This window comes from Acartia tonsa, chromosome 4 (genome assembly GCF_053477335.1).
Source record: "Acartia tonsa isolate MP-2025a chromosome 4, ASM5347733v1, whole genome shotgun sequence".
Lineage (NCBI taxonomy): Eukaryota > Metazoa > Arthropoda > Copepoda > Calanoida > Acartiidae > Acartia > Acartia tonsa.
This window is the reverse complement of record NC_137263.1, coordinates 8071243-8092466: the sequence shown is the minus strand read 5'-3', so window position 1 is coordinate 8092466 and position 21224 is coordinate 8071243. Positions and strand designations below refer to the sequence as shown.

Below are 21224 nucleotides of genomic sequence, written 5' to 3'. Positions count from 1 at the left end.
ATATACAAGATATCCAACGAAAAGAATAGAAGACTAACAAATAAGTGTTTTCGAGGTCCCTGTAGCCTATTTAAAAAAGCTGCATAACACAACAAAATATAAAATAATATTTATTTTTCATCAATTTACACTTTTTACAATATTTAAAACTTATCACAAAAGAATTTACACAAATTATTAATCCAATTTAGCTGTTTAAAAATTATTGAACGCCAGATGTTATAACACGAGAAACACAGATATTAGAAAAAAATATTGCTTAAATATTATTTTATGTGCTTGTTAAAATTTGTATGATTCAAAATAAAGTTTATTGATATTGTATGTAGATACATAAATTTTATTTCATTGTTTATGGTTTTATTTCCTGGTAAAAATTTCAAAAACCAATGCTAGACATAGTTTTGACTCACGGGCTAGAATCATTAGTTTTCCATTAAAAAAGCGGATTCTAAGCCGTAAGGAAACTTTCTGTCTAGGATCAGCAAATATGTATGTTTGTATATGATATGGCAGTGCAGTAATAAATTCAGATTCAAGATTTAATAATCATAAATTAGGTAGAATAATAAAATAGTTGTAGATGGTAGGTCTGCCTATGTTGATAGTAGATTGATGTAACAACATAACTTTATATGATTCCAGCTAATATATTTTAAATTATTTTCTTACTAAAATTATTTGTATGGAGACAAAAATAATTGAATAAGCTATTAAGAAGTTAAAATCATAAAATTGCCTAAAGATTTCTTTGATTACTGATTTGATATCATCCCTATAATATTTAAAGTAGTTACTCAACCTTTTCAGTATAGAATAAAACTAAAGTGGCTGATTGGGTAGATTTGCATCTTCAAGAGAATTTTGTATCGACAGTGAGCTTGCTTTGCGGGTAACCTTTGTTCCCGGCGATGATATCTGCATCTCTAATTCAACTGAGTTGGCTGGTTCGATTCCTGGACTCTGCATGAAAAGTAAGTTGCTAGAAATCCTAGGATTCGTGGTGACTGTGTCATTGTGAGATTCAGAAAGGTTTGGTGATGTATTTGTGGAGATCTGGCTAACCTCACAGCTACAAGTGTCGACAGAACTTGGAGCCGGTGAAATCGCTTGATTTTTGGTCAAACAGGAGACTATTGACCATCTTGATGTAGATTCAGAAGATAGTAGTACAAATGGCAGTAAAGGTATAAATACAATTAAGAAACTAATAAACAGAAAAGATAGAAAGATAATAACAACATTGTAACCATGGTTGATGTATTTGTACCGATCAGTATTGGATTTTAACGGCCATGTTAGATTATTAAAAGTTGATATGTGTGACCGATCAGCTGACACAATATCGTCTTTGTCATTGTCTTTTAGTGATGGCCGTGTCTCGGTTATGTCTGCTGTTATTTCCAGTGTCCAATTGGGAAAGCGGATTTTTTCATAGACAAACAAGTGATTTGCGTATCTTGGGTTTACCCAGGTACACAGCCCATGGTCTTTTATGGCTGCTTTCATACTTCGTTTAAACTCTCCTCACATTCGTTGGGCATCTGAAATATTTATTTCTATCATTTCGTTTGCGTTGACATTAGTTTTATGCAGGGAGGGGGATGGGACATTGGGCTGTTAATTACACTAGTCCCCAAAGTTTCATGATAACATTTTCTCATTTGTTGACTTGACAAACTTGGGGACTTTTATTAGATTTTGATTGGTTGGTTCATTAAGTTGACTGTCCAAACATGTCAACTACTAATTTTAATCTACATAAGAGGTTATTTTGTGTGTCATCATTGGTTATGTACATTAATTTATCAGCCATTGTCTTATCCCTTTAATACCTAGGTTTTATGCATGTTTTAGTACAGACTTTGGAATTGGAAAAAGACTATTTGATTAATTGTACGGGATATAAATGGATGAAAAATATTCGTGAATATTATGACAGGCGAAAAATTGTCTTCAATTTAGGTTGCTGTTTCCCATGTAATTTATTGGTCAGTTCATTTATCTAGTAAAAGGGGAGGAAATGGGGTAAATGAGGAGGATGGAGGAGATCATTATTTTGGCCCGCTACAAGTTTTACTTTATTAGAGAACACGTAATTCTGGTGTAAGATCCAAGTAATGATAAATCTATTGGGATATATGATGCACAGCCCTGATCTTCAAGAATATTTTAATCTCAGATACAAATTTGAAGGGTCTGGTTTCTAAGACGTTTTAATTAGAGCACTATTCTGTTAAAAATACTTATCATTAACGACATTTTTAGAAATAAATTATTTCTTCAGCCTATTTAAAATTATTTGCTACGTACCTTGCTGACTGGTATACTTGCAATCGCGTGTTCATATCTAAACATTAATATAAATTAAATTGTAATTCTATTATTTTGTCTAAAATGTTTAATAATAACTACCCCTCTAATTATTTTTATCTAAGAAAATTTGTTTGAGGTTTCTTTTGAGCAGAATTACTGCTACCAAACGGGGAAAATGAGACTTTCTCCTTATACAACTCTTTCCCACGTCCAATCTCCCAGCATAGATTTTACTAGGGCTTTATGTAGAACAAAACAGGATAGTCAATTTATTTCTTTATATGTAGACAACGTACCTTGGAGCAGAGAGAGCCGTGTTTAGAATTCTCCAATCTCTTTGGAGGGGAACATTCCAGCTGGAGCCACTCTTGTCAAACTGCTCCATGCTGGATAGGAATTCATTTCCATTTACACCACCTAAATATATGTGTAATAAATGGCATTATAGGATATACTTAACTTTGCTAAAAAACAAAGACTTTACTGTGATGTTTCAGATATTTAAAGTATACACATACATACACCTAGATATTCAACTCCTTCACATGCTGTTTTTTTAATCATTGAAAATCAAAGGTTTTGTGATTTTTATGTATAAAATTTACACATAAAAAGTGTTTTATCTATAATTTTTATATATATACAAGCGTATACGCCCCTAGCACCTTAAACTTAAAACTATCCAAAGTCTCAAAACAGAAAATGAAATAGCTTAAAACTATCACAGAACCTATGTGAAGATTACCTAAAATGGAGAACCCAATCGGTTCAGTAGTTATTGAGATCTTAAGCTTCACACAAAAAAGAACTTAACTATCCTTATAATAAAGTAACAGGATGTTTTATATAATAGGATATAAGAAAAATATAAATATTGTTACCCATAACAGTGGGGAGCCCATAGATAAGACTCATGGTATGCTCAGCTCTGGGAACCTTCAGTGAACTCACACGGGTCCAATCATTCTTCTCCAGGTCATAGAACTCAACACTGTCCAAAACCTCATCACTGGTGCCCAGACCTCCAGCCACCAGGATTCCCTTCGACCTCTCAAACTCTACGTACAAACAGGTATGGTCGCGTCGCGGATCAATCATGCTCTCAATTTGCTGCCAGTTGCCGGTATCGGCGGACAACTTTAGCACTGTGGCCAACGAGGCGAATGAAGAGTTGTCGTGTCCGCCGGTCAGAATAATGCTGTCGCCGGTGCTGACTGCGCAGCCGCGTGACACAACATTCGGCAGCTCTGCCCCCAGCTTCCACGAATTGTCAGTGGGATCCCAAATTTCCACAGAAGTCTCGAAAAGTCCACCGATCAACAAGACTCTGCTGGATATTTTAGCAATGGCCGCTTCCTCACGAGGTCTTAGCGTTATACTGTGCTCGCTCCACAAGTCATCTGCAATGTTGTACACCATACAGTCGGATAGACGGTTGCGAGTCAACCTGCCTCCACAGAGAAGGACAGAGCCATTGTAGTAGATAGCACTGGCGCCTGCTCTCTTCACACGAGCTGCCTCGCTACCCTCTGATCTTATGTTCATGGGGCATACGTGACTTCTAAAATATGAAGTTTATTTGAATAATGATAATAATAATATAGATGCTTTATCTTTAGACTACACGGTTTCTGTTATGTCAGGTGCGCGACATCAATAATTAGAGTAGGGTGGATATATTGGTCAAAACCAGCTGCAACTCGTTATTTTGTACAGTTAGGACTTCTAGACAATGGTAATCAAAGGGTTGGAAGTGAGGGACTCCCAAGTCTCACAGTTACTCCCCTCTCCCCACACAAACTTCAGCTGTTTGAAATGAAAAATGGTGTTTTATTGAGGGTAAAAATTTACTGAGATATTTCTATTAAAGGGATTGACCGCAAAATGGCTTATAACATGCCAAGGGGACCCGTACTAATCTTTCTAAAATAAACTACAAACTGTCCGACCGTCTGGTGGATTTTAAGGGTATACATACACAACACACAACTAACACCTTTTAATAATCAATCGTTTAATTTAATAGTTATTTTTGTTTATTTCTATCAACAAGTTTGAATTATTCCGCCTAACTAACCTTCTAACAACATCGTTGAAATCATCGCTGTCTAGATAGTAATGTCCGGGATGCCTGCCTCCGACCACCAGAGCAACCTCTGGCTCATCATCACCTGGAGCACACTGACGGAACAGGTAGCAGTACAGCGGAGATGGTGAAAAGTCAATTGGATACCAGTAATAGTATCTAAACAAGAAAATATAATTTTAAGAATTAGGTTTAATCCAGAGATGGAGGGGACAATGGACAGTAAATCATTCTACAAGTTTACAAACAAGTTCTGCCATTTGTTAGCATTAAAAAATTATTATTATTGACAAACCCTCACCATGCAAAATTAGGATCTTCATAACGGGTAATTTTGTTTATCATAGTTAGACTTTTAAGTAATTGATTATCAATACCATTTAGGGTTTGATGATAAAGCACAGAGTTAAATTATTTTCGCTGTTTTTATAGTAGCGACGCTGCTATATGATAAGCCCAAACTTTAGTACCGCACTTCTTTAAACTTCCATTGTTAATATTTAATCATGTCTTAAAAGTTATTCAAGTATAATCATTACCCGCGATTACTTTGATTTAATATCGGTAAAAAATTTTAATTAAGCAAATTAAAGTAAGAGGTGAGAGGAAAGAGAAAAAAATAAGGGAGGGATTATGGTGAATAATGCGATGAAAAAGGTACGACAAACATTTTTATAATACAAAATTACAAAATTGCACATTGAAAGAAAAAAACCCAGACATTACTAATAAGGTCAAAGACCTTTTGGACAATAAGCAAAGTTTATAATATTTAATAGAAAATTTATGTACAAAGTACATCATTATAGTACACTGGTTTAAAACATTATCTACTTCTCGTATAATAGTAAATTTTGGTGTATGAAAAGTACCAAAAAAAATTTCAAATTTTTTCCTCAACTAATAAAAAGTCTAATTTTCAATTCTTAATTGAATTATATTTTTTATAAATATTTTTGACCACTACATTTTTTTAGTCGTAGTTTAGTGCAGTGTATAGAAATGTTTAATCAAATAAAATACCATGTTTTCAAATTAGCCTGACAATTAAAATGAATTATTACAATTTATTATTAATTGCATTGTATTTTGTGGTTGACTTTATATTCAAAATAAATTATTTTATGATATTAACAAATATTTATCAACTTGTTTCATAGTTCGTTAGTTTAAGAATAACTAGAACAAAATTTGTTTCTGCAGTTGCATTTTGTCGTACACCAGAAAAAAAGCAATGTGGCAATGTATTTTGTTTTCCTATGAACGTCAATCAGATTATAAAACCTTTTATTAAGATAACTATTTTAAAGAAAAAACCTTACCAATGGACTTTTATAGAAATTATTTCTAGTCAAACGTTATTCTTAAGTCAGAATTACCGTAGTCCACGGGCAAGAATTAAAGCAATAAAAAGTAGAGAGGGTAATTTTGATTTTAACATATCATACCAAGTTTCACACAAAGCAGAAAACATATAAAAATAAACCTGCAATCTTCCGTGTCTTCACAGTGTTGTTTACAGGCAGCTAGGTCAGGTACAAACAGTTTGACCGCCAGGAAGTTGTTTGCGCCGATGGCACACAACACATTCTCAATCATTCGCTTGGAGCAGGAGCTCAACAGGTAGCAGAACTCGGGGGTGTCGGCATCTAAAGTTTTATAGCAATTATAGATAGGTTAATGGAAAATTAATTAATTATCTAATGGAGGTTAAAACCAAATTCCATTCTTTTTATAAACATTGTTTCTACGTAATTAGTATTTAAACAGGCTACCTTAAACCGTTGATGTATACTTCTTTATGAAAATAGGTACTTTACATGTGTGATTTACAATGGTGCATTATTTGCCAAATGTACCACTTTTCTGCACTACCTCTCCGATTTTGTTAATACTCTATATTTTGGTCCGTTGGGTCATTCAAGGATGCTGGATGGCTAAAAAAAAGTTTCAGAGTCCCTGGATGTCTAGATATCTAGCTATCTATGAAGGTAGGTAACAAAAATGTAAAAAACACCCATTTTTTCACAATTTTAAAAATTAATTTTTTCATCAATCTTACACCCAATCTATACATTTTATACACCAAAATGATCGTTTATTCATGTAAAAAGCGCACATAATGCTATTTTGGCCAAAACTCTAATTTTACAGGGTGTCCAACAAAAAGTGTATTTTGGATATCTAGAGTAATACCCAAAATACCTGTCCGAAAAAAATCATTTTTTTTTGGCTTAAATCCTGTATTTTATCTGTGTGCATATGTGGTATATAACGGTTCGGACCACCCGGGACTATAAGGTTGTCAAATTTCACTTTGGAACACCCTGTAAATGTGATTTTTGCGTCTGTAGAGCTAAAACTTGGTCCAAATTGGCTATTTTTTTTCAAATTACTCTAATATGTGTCTTAGTATGTTTGGCCATAGTGTTTTCTGACCAGATCTATATTTTCATATTTTTTGGACACCCTGTATTTTCAAAAAAAGAGAAAAAAAAATTTTGTTTTTTTTAAATTTTTTTTTCTATTTTTAAGTTACTTAAAACTGTCATATAGATACAGATTTTGACTAATAACAATAATATTTGCCTATTTTACAATTTTTTACACTTTTGGGACACCCTGTGCATGTTTTTTAAAAATGATGGTTTTTGCCCATTTTTGGGGGGAAGGAGTCGTTTTAGGGCCATAGACTATTTATTCATTTTTGTAGAACTTTTCACGACACATCATTTGTTATTTATACAAAAACCGCAAAAACCGAACCGTTTTGCCGTTATTCACCGCCAAAGGCGTAATTTTTTTACGTTTTTGCCGTTCCGGAGGTTGTAATGGGCATTTGTGGTAAGAAAACGTTGATTTATCAAGATCCCTCTTAAATACTTTTATTTAGGTAATTTAATTTACTAAATTTCATATTAAGTAAAATTTTTTGTGCAGCTAACCGTTTTTCGTCGAGATGGATTTCAATTGTTAAAACAAGAAAATTAAGTGAATATAACATAAATAATTGCTATAACATAAGTGATAAACAAAACATAGATCATGTGCATTTGAAATTTTTTTTGACAAAAATCGGTTGGATATACAAAAAAAACTACTTCACATGAAATTTAGTAAATTAAAATGCCTAAATAAAAGTATTTCACAGTTATCTTGATAAATCAACGTCTTCTTACCACAAATGCTCATTATAACCTCCGGAACGGCAAAAACGTAAAAAATCTGCCTTTGGCGGTGAATAACGGCAAAACGGTTCGGTTTTTGCGGTTTTTGTATAAATAACAAATGATTTGTCCTGAAAAGTTCTACAAAAATGAAGAAATAGTCTATGGCCCTAAAACGACTCCTTCCCCCAAAAAATGGGCAAAAACCATCATTTTTAAAAAACATGCACAGGGTGTCCCAAAAGTGTAAAAAATTGTAAAATAGGCAAATATTATTGTTATTAGTCAAAATCTGTATCTATATGACAGTTTTAAGTAACTTAAAAATAGAAAAAAAAATTTAAAAAAAACAAAATTTTTTTTTCTCTTTTTTTGAAAATACAGGGTGTCCAAAAAATATGAAAATATAGATCTGGTCAGAAAACACTATGGCCAAACATACTAAGACACATATTAGAGTAATTTGAAAAAAATAGCCAATTTGGACCAAGTTTTAGCTCTACAGACGCAAAAATCGCATTTACAGGGTGTTCCAAAGTGAAATTTGACAACCTTATAGTCCCGGGTGGTCCGAACCGTTATATACCACATATGCACACAGATAAAACACAGGATTTAAGCCAAAAAAAATGATTTTTTTCGGACAGGTATTTTGGGTATTACTCTAGATATCCAAAATACACTTTTTGTTGGACACCCTGTAAAATTAGAGTTTTGGCCAAAATAGCATTATGTGCACTTTTTACATGAATAAACGATCATTTTGGTGTATAAAATGTATAGATTGGATGTAAGATTGATGAAAAAATTAATTTTTAAAATTGTGAAAAAATGGGTGTTTTTTACATTTTTGTTACCTACCTTCATAGATAGCTAGATATCTAGACATCCAGGGACTCTGAAACTTTTTTTTAGCCATCCAGCATCCTTGAATGACCCAACGGACCAAAATATAGAGTATTAACAAAATCGGAGAGGTAGTGCAGAAAAGTGGTACATTTGGCAAATAATGCACCACATATATTTATCATAATGTCGGACACACACCCTTTAGCGAATCTCCCCATTGAGTTAATACGTTAAAATAATAATGTGTTCTGTATGATTACCTGCAAGTCTGGCAACCTGGATCTGTCTTCCACGTGGAACTGCCTCTCCAGAACCTTCCGTAAGGTCTAAAAAACGCAAATACTTTTTTAAATGGGGAGTAATTACAAGCGGCTTTTATTTTGTTTTGGTACCAATAGTCTTTTCAATGGAATTAATGTTTCATCCGTACGTGAATCTTATTGCAAATGTCTATTTAAACAAAAAAATCCGTTTTGAAATGCTAGTGATGCTTAGTACGATTCGACAAGCATTTTATCCAACCATCTCTATAATTAGGTCTACACAAATATTTGTTCAGTACGTTCATTATTAAACAATCTATTTCCAGCAATTTTGCTACAGATTTACATAGATTTTTGTTGAGACTTCGAAATCATATTCCCTAGCTTCATTATGCACTGTTATCCTATATAAATACAGTAGTGTGGCCCAAATGAAGGTCTAAATCGCTTTTCAATGTGCGGAATGTAAAAATAGGTTATGTATTGTTTGTAGATTTTAGCCCTATAATTGATTTTAAGAAAAAATCTATCGCTATCTCGTCAAATGCATATTTATTTTCACCTTTACTTCCCCAAATTAAGAATGGCTTACACCAGATATAAAGCAAAGCATCCAATTTTCTGTCTGTTTGTTTACAAACATTGAAAAAAAATATTAAAATCACCAGGAATAAACATATGAAGAAAGAAAGTATAAAAATTTATTTTTGTACAATTACAATAATTTGGGAAAGCTAATTCATACTGCAAAATCATTAAAGAAAAATAATTAAAGATAAGCCTTACTCTTTATTCCTGGTTTAATAAAAAACAATATATCCGGCCCAACCCTAGCAGGTAACAACTTCAAGGTAACCGCAAATTGATATGGTAAAGATTTAAAAATTCATGTTTTTTGGGGCCAGTCTAATATACAGTGTGTTTTTTTATGAGAACTTTTTTTGAAAGCAATTTTACCCCACTTATAGTTATCAGAATTCAATGATTAATGGCTTATTTTTTTCGTTTTTTATAACCATTTATAGAACATCAAAAACATATTTCAGTTTGTATTTAAAAAGTACAGTAAAATCAAAAATTCAAAACTCAGGTGTCTACATCTATAAATAGTTTTAGCGTATTTTTCTTAAGCTCAAATCTTCTACCCTTTGCAAGAAAAAAATTGGATTTTCAGTAGTCGACTTTGGGAGGCCAGTTCTCCCTCCCTGGTTGAGATATGGCCTTCAAACTTTGATATGTTTTAGTGCATGTCCCCAATAGTAACTGTAATAATTTTAAACTCTGTATCTCAACTTTGAAGCGTTTTGCAGCCATTCTTACAAAAGGTAGAAGATTTAAGTATGAGGAAAATGCGCTAAAACCATTGACACCTAGGTTTTGAATTTTTGATTTTACTGCACTTTTTTAATAAAAACTGAAATATTATTTGATGTTCTATAAATGGTTATAAAAAACGAAGAAAATAAGCCATTAATCATTAATTTCTGATAACTATAAGTGGGGTAAAATTGCTTTCAAAAAAGTTCTCATAAAAAAAACACTGTATAATGTTAGTTTGTCTACATGACCTGCCTGATTTGTTAACCTTTGTTTTGATTTATGGATGTTGTCAGTCAGTCTTAAATGTTTAGGGACAAATAAATTTATATGCTAGGATCCTTAAAAATTAAAAATTAATAACTATTTACCTATTTGCATATTTTTTACTAAAATAAACTATATGCATAGTTGTGTAAAAAGTTTTTTTTATGGAAAATCAATAAACTGAAGCATAATTATACAATTATAAACTAGGAACACTTCGCGCAATAAGCCATTTTTCCTTTGTTTATACAACTGGGAAAATATTTTAACAAGGATAATGATGTGAGTAAGTACCGCAGCTTACATAATTGACTTCTTAAAGATTAAGATTTATGTGGTGGTTTTTTTCTAGATAGTTTTAATAATTCATGACCAACTTATGTATTCCATACATGTAACGTGTTACCTAGTGACGTAGCTCAAATGTGCGTGACATAGTGACGATTTTACCTAGTGACGGAGCAAAGATGTTACCTTGTAACATAGCGACACAGTGTGACCTTGTGACTAGCGACGATGGTTGTGTCTTAGTGACATATCAATGGTGTGACCTAGTGACGTTGGCACATAGGTATGATAAAGAGAAGATTGGATTCTAAATATGCTTGTATCAAATGTTTATTGCTGGAAGAACAATTTCATTGTATGATTCATAGGTGTTACATTGAAACCACTGATTTTTCATTCTATCAAATAAATACTTTGGAGTTGGGTTAATTAGATTTAAGGCTGTATAAGTGAATTCGTTGTCTTTTAGAGTTTATATTCGAAAAAAAATATCGACAAAAATTAGTAGAAATTAAATATAAGAAAGTCTCTTATCTGGGTTCTAGATCTATGTTTTGATATTTTTGGCCGTTTTGATGGTCTAACCAATTCATGAATCAGATAGCCTGATATCTAGTTGCCGAATGTGTACGCAGTTTCCTGGGTGTTTCCTCATCCTCGCTCAATATTTACTACTAGCTACAAATCTTCAAACTTCCCTTAAAAAAATCAAAATTTGAATGTGTAAACGATTTATACAATATACATTATAAATTTGAATTTTTTAAATTTTGATTTTTTTTTTTGAAGTTTGAAGCTTTTTTAGCTAGTAGTAAATATTGAGCTAGGATGAGGAAACACTCAGGAAACTGCGTACACATTCGGCAACTAGATATCAGGCTATCATGAATCACGCGGGAATTAAAAACTTATTTATTATACATATATGTCCAGTAGAGTATCCCCCCAATCTCATTTTTTTTCGATTCCCTGTAGAAAAAGTGAAATGTGCTTTCCCATTGAATTATTCGGTGTGCAATCACAGACTCAAAACAAAACAATTTGAATTTGCATAATCGATTAGGTTAGTTATTAAATAGGCTAGTTGAACTTCTCAGGATAAAGCTTTGCTTTGAGAAATTATACTGTAATATGTTTTATAATAAATTTCGTCGCTCGTATATTGGACTAAATATAAGGAAAGTCTCAATATGCTGTATTTTTTGAGGATATTTTAATGTGTCTGATTGACCATATTCGAGATAAATAAATGTACATATTGTTTTAACAAAAACGAAGGTTGTTAAATGCTTGTTGTTCGTAAGATAAATCTCTCAATCTCAGTCCTAACCTATTCACATATCGCTGCTATGTCAGGGGCGCGACATAATTTGTAAGGGGGAAAGCATTGTCCGAAAACAGGCGTAAACACAAAGTCATCCCCTCGTAGTTAGTTTCGACAACTACATTTATTTTGCTTTTGTCACTAAAGACCCCTTTCATTCATACTCAAAATTGCAACAATGTGATTTTGCGATGTTTTTCTGTTTCGACAGTGGAAACGATTGCACACCAAAAATTGTGTATGGCATTAATCGACCTATATTATAAAGTAAGTAAGGTGTAAATACGTGGTGCCATTATTAGAGACGGGGAATTTTATTTTTATATCTATAACACGTAAATAGATATATCTGATTCAGATATAAAAATCACAAAGAAAAAAATTAAGGTTTAGTGAAAATATGTACAGAAATGGCAAGAATCTTTTTCGATGATAAAACTTTATGAGCTTCACAAGAACCAGATAAATAATCTATCTGAATTTAATAGCTTGCTTTACAAAAAAAAAACATCACACAACATTGTTCAACATTTTTACTAGGAAAGCCACAATGAAGCGCATTATTAAATAAAAAACTATGCTATTTTGGACGTAATCGACCCAGTTAATTAATATTTAACACGCGTGTGTATTGATCTCTGATACAAATCTTATTTCCTTTTCATTTTTAACCAAATTTTATTTGAAAACTTCTAGCAACATTTTAGTATATAGCATGTACTAAATTTACTGCTAATTGTCAATTTAAACAGAAAACAGAAGCACTTCTGTCCATATTAGCGCAGCAAGAAAAATTGCATTAATAAAGCAGCCCAAGCCGCCTTACTGCCATATTTTTTGTCTAATATTATATGATTTTTTGCACAAAAAAGCAGATGAGTAAGTTAAATTTAATGAGATATCCATACGGACATATCCTAGGTATAAAATAACTGTGCTACAACTATGTACAAAAAATAAAAATACGGAAGTAATATTAGAGTTCAATAACCTTAACCATGTCAGTCTGATATGCCCCGCTAATTTGGCCTAATTGATAATTCCAAGACCTGTTAATCATTGATTGCCTATTATTAAAATAATTTTATGTATTTTACTGTGCATAGTATTTAGGACTAAATCTATCTAATTTTTAACAAACTTGCATTTTCATAGAATTGTAGAAATATTCGATAAAGCCTTTTATAGTGCCTATAAAAAACGACGTCATACTGGCCTACCATTGGTCAATTAAAATGTATACTGATCTGCCATTGGTAATTTAGTCTGAGTATTGGCCTATCATTGGTCATTTGTAATGTATGAAGTCATTTTTTATAGGAACTATAAATAGCTTTATATTTGATATTTCCCAAAATTCAAAGGGGTAAATAAGTACACGTTTTTATTCTGCTAAACCAATGTACATCAAGGTAGAAAACATTTTCGGCCTTTAAAAAAATTTTAGTTAAATAAAGTATGTATATTTAACGTATGGTATTTTAAACATTTGTCTAATGATTTTCTTCTTGTTGGCTTTGAAAGGGATTTTTTTCGAGTGGAAACGAATCTGATTAAAAGCCATATTAGAATTTACATATGATAAAGTTCTAGTTAACTGAATTATTAAATATTTGTTGATATACAATTCTTCAAATCTACCAATGAAGGCAGATACTGATCGTTGACTAATGTTAGAAGTCTGGAATATCTTATTTAAAAATTCGTTTTCAGTATCGTAAAAGATTAATATCCGCTGGATTAGAACTGGTTCTAAGCCATACTGAAAAATCATGTATAACATCGTATTACAGACAATTTCCACGTATATTAAAATTAAAATCATAAAAATTCGACCCTTCGTGACAAACAAAACTGGTTTTAATCTTATTTCTATGTTTGATAACCGCAAAAAGCTGTCAATAAAACGATGCGATAAATAACTAGGTATTAACAAATTCAAGAAGAGAAAAAAAATAACTGATAAGTCAACAGGGCGCTTAAACAGTTTTTTTTTCGTTTTAAGGAACACAATTTTGAAAAGGAATCATTAAACATATATGACTGAAATTTCGTATGTACATTTTTATGACTAGCATATGCTCTATAACTTATTTGATTTTTAAGTTCATCCAAGTTTTTTTTCTCTCTAATTATTAATGTTGTCATCCTTTTTTTTGCTGTGTTGTCAAATAAGAGAGCTGAAACCCACCTCCTTCAACATATTTGTAATAACCACATCGTTTGTGTTTTTGACACATCTTTGCACAATCCTACAAATAATTCAATATTATTCAATTATAATATTTATTATAATTTCTTCGAGTTAATAATTTACTTTTAACTAAAAATTTGCATCTAAATAGTACCTAATGAGAATGTTATCGTAAATTTTGAATTCTACTTCAGGTATTATTTATGCTACTTTAAACCAATGTACTCAGATAAGTTTAATAGTAGATGTGCAATTAAAAACCAATGTACTTAGTAAGTTAACTTAGAAAACAGATATATTGCCAGCTAGGGATAGTTATAGAGTAGCTATGCTACTAAAAACCAATTAATTTAGTTACCTCGGCAGTTTTTGTGAAAGGTTTTATTTCCAGGCAGTTTTCAGGACTCATTATGCATTGTTGCGGAGCTTCATACACCTATGCATACCAGGGAGTAAGGGAGGGGACAATGGGCAATTAATTCAATATAAGAGTTATCAAAGAAAGGGCATCAAATCCAGTTTAATCCAATAAATTTGTAGGAAATTATAAAGGGATTGTTAATTGAATAATAGATTTCCATAGCGTCATGTAAAGTGAAATCACAACTTGTTTTTGATGAAATATATTGAGATTTTTGGTGTGATTTTTATATTAAAAGATTATTGGACCCGGCCAGCTGCTAGCAAGAATATGACTGCCCCTTTTAATTCTGTTTATTTCCCTTCCCCCTTACCCCCACCTCCCTTCTCCCCGTCTGCTACATTCCAAACTAACACAACGAGTGTTTATTTCCCTTACCCCCACTTCCCTTATCCCTTCTCCCCGTCTGCAATATTCAAAACATACATAACGAGTAGCGGCATTTCATGCGCAAGTCCCCAAACTCAGTCAGAAACTGCTAAATTCTTGCACATTCCCTTTAAGCCAGTCCCCAAAGTCTGAGACTCATAAAAATTGAATATTCGATCCATTGTCCCCTCCCTTACTCCCTGTATGCATACACACATAATTACAACGACAAAAATTAAAAACTACATCCCGTCTTATTTTTGATTCTCATGAAAAAAAATGTATAGAACTTTTTTTTGGAGGAGAGGGGGGCCGGGGAGGTGGTGGGGGGTCTACACTTACATATTTAAGCTTCCAAAATTCGATTTCTTAAAAAAATATTTTTGAATATGACACTTTTGATAAATTCTTTCTAATTAAGAAATAATAATATCATAATTTTAAAAATCCATTAGATAATAAGAAATCAGAGGACAAACCAACATATAAGACAAGTATAGAAGCAAGCCTATATACACTTACCGTGCGTCCGCAAGTATCAAAGAAGAAACATTGCTTGGGTCTTCCATCGAGTTCAGGATAATATTTGTAAAAATTACACTCCTGGTCCTTCTGACACATCATTCTAGAATTAATATTTTTACAAGTTTAGATACTCAGGAGATAATTGTTTCCTTTTTTGTAGTTTTAACTTCTAAGAAAATACTTTCTACGGACTAAACGCACTAAAAAATTGGAAAATTCTTTTTTGGCAATTTGTCTATATTCTTTAAACTCAAGAAGAAAAAAGTAAGATATGATTTTATGTTCTAATTTCAATTTTCAGTAAATTAGACTTTTGGGTTGAATTACAAAATTTAAATTTTAAACATAGATTGAAATAAGGGTTTTAAATTTTATTTCTTATATTCTATAACTGCCTCGCTAGTTTAGCTAAAGTTTATAAATATTTGCCTGATTAAAATAAATAATATTTTTAACAAATTTACTTTATTTAACAAATACAATAAAATTATCAAACTTTTATTGTCCATTCTTTATTAATATTTTATTTATATTATTTATTTATCGTATATACTATTGCTTTAAAGTTTAGCCCCAATTTTATTGGCAAATTTAAGCAGTATTTGTGCATTTTTTGTCTGTACCATGTTTTTATGTCTTTACAATGCATCAAAATTAAATGCATTTGATTTTTAATTAATATAAAATGTCCTTGTTTAATATTAATAAAACTAGCAATTATATCTGTTTAATTTGGATATAAGTTAAAGTGCATAGAATTAATGATTGAAAAAGGAACCAGCCCTTCAGAATAAATAGTATATAATGGAATGAAAAATAGAGTACTTTTCTCTGGACAAAGGTGTGTTTTAAATGATTTATTCTTCTTATTATAAAAATCATAAAAAAAATTAAACATGATAATATTACAAAATACACATATTTATATATACATGTTAAAACATAATGTTATATTTTAATTTCTTTAAGATTTCTTACAGCACAATGCCAAACATGCAGAGTATAATTTCTACTCACAATAAACGCATCCCTGGCGATTCCAAAATACCTACAATTGAAGGATGCAACTTTAGACAACCCCAAACATGCCCATTGGATGGTAAATGCAAAACTTCAAACATGGTCTATAAAGCCACTGTGACACTAGATTCAGACCAGAGCCAACATCAATATATTGGCCTAACCTCTGCAACTTTCAAGCAAAGATATAGTAGGCACAAAACCTCTTTCGCACGAGACACAGCTTGCACAAAGCTATCTGATTTCATCAAAACACAAAGACAGAAAAACACAAACTATAAAATTGAATGGTCAATTGAAAAACTAGCAAACCCCTACAATCAAAATTCCAAAAAATGCAATATTTGCTTGACAGAAAGCTTCGAAATAATGAAAGCTTTCAAATCTAACATAAAAACTTTAAACACCAGAAATGAAATCTTCAGCAAGTGTCCACATAGAGAAAAGTTCCTTCTTTCAAAGTGCATGACGTGAAACATATTCAAAGCAGTATTTTTTTATATAATATGTATTAATTTGTAAAACTGCAAATGATAAATATGACCTATTTTTGTCTATTTAAAGATTCCCTTTAAACACCTCCCCCTTTTTATATAAAGATGCTAATTCCCCCCCAACCCCAAGAGGATATAGGCAGTAAAAAACCCCGCAGGGGGCACAATTTTCTAACACTTCTTTCTCATTTAGTCTTTAAAAAGGATTCAAAATGCATGGACATATATCTCTTTAACTCTTATTTTATACATCTTAATTGGAACTGATGATCTATTTTTATAGAGAAACATATGTATTCCACCAATAAATAGTTAAACAAGGATGACAACATCCATAAAAGCGAAGCTTAAAACGGTAGGACAAACGGACATTAACACATGTATAATGTCAGAACTGAATAATCAGAATGCGAATGTATAAGAGTCAAAGCCAAATTGTAAGTAAAGTTGTTAAAAAACTGCTTGATACAGGATAATGATTATGGACATACTTACATTTTTAGGACTTGATTATAGAGTTGCTTCGCTTATAATATTGTACTTTGTTGTCCCAGGAATCAGTATACCAAAAATCAGACCAATCGGATAATTAGGACACATACAAATTTGTTGTTAAAAATGTAAAAAAATCAACATGTTTAAAATGGACGTACGGACATTCTGGTAATGATTATAGAGTTGCTACGCTTTCTAACTCGTACTTAACTATTACAGGAATCACCATGCAAAATTTGAAATCAATAGGACAATTCTAACATGCCTAAATTAACGAAAAAAGCTATTTAAAAAAGTAAAAAAATCAACATGTTTAAAATGGACGTACGGACATTTTGGTAATGATTATAGAGTTGCTACGCTTTCTAAATCAAACCTAACTACTAAAGAAATCACCATGCAAAATTTGAAATCGATAGGACAATTCTAACATGTCTAAATTAACGAAAAAAGCTATCCGTGACGGACGGACGTACGGACGGACGGACGGACGGACGTACGGACGGACCGACCCTAATTATAGAAAAGCTTCGCTTTTAAAAATTAAATGTGTTTATACATATAATAATATTTTAATTTATATTGATATTATATTACTTTTTTATACGAATGGAGATCAGACGTTATCTAACAACTAAAATATTTTGTATTGTCCTTATATCCTAAAACAAAATTTATAAAATTAGTTACTAAACTGTAATATAATCCGATGGAATTAAGTAGTTTTATGGTAAATTGCGCTATAAGTAAAGTTTGTGAGAAAATGTTATCCTCATTCCACCTTATAATGCATTCTTCGTTGCTTGCTGTTAGAGCCCTATCCTTTGCTGTAAGTATAAGTAAAGTTATTTGTGTGAAGTCATCCCCTTTAAAACATTCATAATAAATATATAAGCAGTTTTGAATTAGGTTAATTTGTTAGTATCCCTATCTACCCTAAAGATAGATAGATTGACTGAATAGACTTTAATGTAATTTTAGAGAAAATTTAGCTGCAAAGTTTTTGCATATTTTTTTTTTGCAGACATCTTCACCATCTGACAACAATAGCTGAAAAATAGAGACTGAATGCTGAAAATTCAACTTCAGCTGCTAATTTTTATTTACAAATATAGCTTTTTATAGAGTTACTATAATTTGCTTGCAGTGAAATAACAAGCAATACTTAACACAAAATAATTCTTTATATCAGTTTTGCTAAATTTAAATAGCCTCTAAAATGTTTAAAATGAAGGTAAAATTGTAGATTTGAACCAGTACTGTATTTTATTCACGAAACTTGACCAATGTATGATTGCTTAGTTAGGATCAAAGTGATGTAAGTGTTTTGGAAATGGTTAGGATCCCCGCAGGGAGACAAAAACGTTTTCAAATTATTTGTTCTATTTCCATGATTATCATAAACTGTGCATTAAAATTTATAATTGGTTGGAGGAAAGCAATTTTCTTCAACAATTCCCCCCACTTTAACAATCAACCATAAATTATTTACATTATTAATTAGAACATAATTGATCTTTGTTTCTATTGGCTTAATTATGTATTCATATTTCTTGAATATTGTATATAATAAACAATATTTCATAAGTAAGGGAAAGTGAAATAACAATTAGAATAACAGAAATGTTGCCTATTAGCAATACTACTAAATTACTAATAGAAAGATTATACTAAATCATTATATGGAATTTTTATAAAAAATAGCAGAATAAAAAGAGTAGGATCATGGAAAGAAAACGAATTAGTGGGTTTCATCATATTTTCACAGTAGCTTTTGATAGATTATTTGAGGTGAGGTTAGTTAAATTTTAATGATTGCTCCGCAGGGATAGAAAATAGGCCCTGCAGGGTTAGAGCCCCCCGCAGCGGCTAGAAATAGGAGAAAATCTACTGTGAAAAAAAGACACAACCCGTTACTTCGTTTTCTTTCCATGATCCAAATATTTTGTTTAAATGATAATCAAATTATTAAAAAAAATATTGTAATTTTTATGCTTTGGTATTGGAAATTTTATATGAACTGAACATTTTTAACCCTAGTTATAAAGTTGCTACGCTACTGAAAGTATAGGATTTGACTAACCTACAGGATTCATCTCCATCCACAAATAGTTTTACTGTCAACAGATTTCCATCCTTCAGAGGACACTCCTCAGGAGCAGATCTAGAAATATAAATAGTTTTACTGTCAACAGATTTCCATCCTTTAGTGGACACTACTCAGGAGCAGATCTAGAAATATAAATAGTTTTACTGTCAACAGATTTCCATCCTTCAGAGGACACTCCTCAGGAGCAGATCTACAAATATAAATAGTTTTACTGTCATCAGATTTCCATCCTTCAGAGGACACTCCTCAGGAGCAGATCTATAAATATAAATGGTTAAAGTTTTACTGTCAACAGATTTCCATCCTTCAGAGGACACTCCTCAGGAGCAGATCTAGAAATATAAATAATTTTACTATCAACAGATTTCCATCCCTCAGAGGACACTCCTTAGGAGCAGATCTAGAAATATAAATATTTAAAGTTTTACTGTCAACAGATTTCCATCCTTTAGAGGACACTCCTCAGGAGCAGATCTAGAAATATAAATAATTTTACTGTCAACAGATTTCCATCCTTCAGAGGACACTCCTCAGGAGCAGATCTAGAAATATAAATAATTTTACTGTCAACAGATTTCCATCCTTCAGAGGACACTCCTCAGGAGCAGATCTAGAAATATAAATAATTTTACTGTCAACAGATTTCCATCCTTCAGAGGACACTCCTCAGGAGCAGATCTAGAAATATAAATAGTTTTACTGTCAACAGATTTCCATCCTTTAGAGGACACTCCTCAGGAGCAGATCTACAAATATAAATAGTTTTACTGTCAACAGATTTCCATCCTTCAGAGGACACTCCTCAGGAGCAGATCTAGAAATATAAATAATTTTACTATCAACAGATTTCCATCCCTCAGAGGACACTCCTCAGGAGCAGATCTAGAAATATAAATATTTAAAGTTTTACTGTCAACAGATTTCCATCCTTTAGAGGACACTCCTCAGGAGCAGATCTATAAATATAAATAATTTTACTGTCAACAGATATCCATCCTTTAGAGGACACTCCTCAGGAGCAGATCTAGAAATATAAATATTTTTAATGTCAACAAATTTCCATCCTTCAGAGGACACTCCTCAGCAGCAGATCTAGAAATATAAATAGTTTTACTATCAACAGATTTCCATCCTTCAGAGGATTTACACTTCAATCAAAATCAGATAATTTGATAAAACTTCTCTAAATTTCCATATAATCAACCTGCTTTAAGTAGTTTAATTGTACTGCTTTATTTCAATACTAGAAACGGCGGTTTGTCACCACCATCGTTGGAAAAACGAGATTATTTACCCCCTCCTCTACGAATGGGGATTAAATTTCAGTATTGTATTTTGCAGTATGGCTTCAAAACCGATTAATATTCGCTGCATTGGAACCGGTTCAGAAACACTGAAAATTACGCAAGGCATCATTTTAAAGACAATTTTCCACGAATAATAAAATAAAAATCATAGGATTAATATCAGTTTTGTTCTGTTTCATTTTAATATCCTTGGAAAGTTGTCTATAATACGATGCTACAAATAACTGTACTGTTCCTGGTCAATATTTATCCTTTATCTACCAAAACCATCCATTAATAAAAATGTATTAGCCCATAAATTTTGTTAATGGTAATATAAATTAAATTTACCTGACTAGAGGACTGGAACTTATAAAATTTACTGAACACAGGTTTAGAAAAACAATTAGATTTAGTAATTCTAAAAACATTT

The 21224-nt window shown here is 31.7% G+C and overlaps 1 protein-coding gene across 1 annotated transcript; it reads right to left on the bottom strand.

The window, feature by feature from the left end:
• Positions 1-97: 97 nt before the first annotated feature.
• Positions 98-21224, bottom strand: LOC145315901 (uncharacterized). Its single transcript, XM_080156044.1, has 12 exons — positions 21143-21224; positions 19479-19559; positions 15384-15486; positions 14430-14507; positions 14069-14129; positions 8679-8744; positions 5889-6051; positions 4394-4561; positions 3198-3877; positions 2613-2733; positions 2314-2350; positions 98-1544 (listed from the first exon to the last, which is right to left on the bottom strand). Exons 1-12 carry the CDS (start codon positions 21220-21222, stop codon positions 1506-1508), a joined length of 1677 nt encoding a protein of 558 aa, XP_080012170.1. The 5' UTR covers positions 21223-21224; the 3' UTR covers positions 98-1505.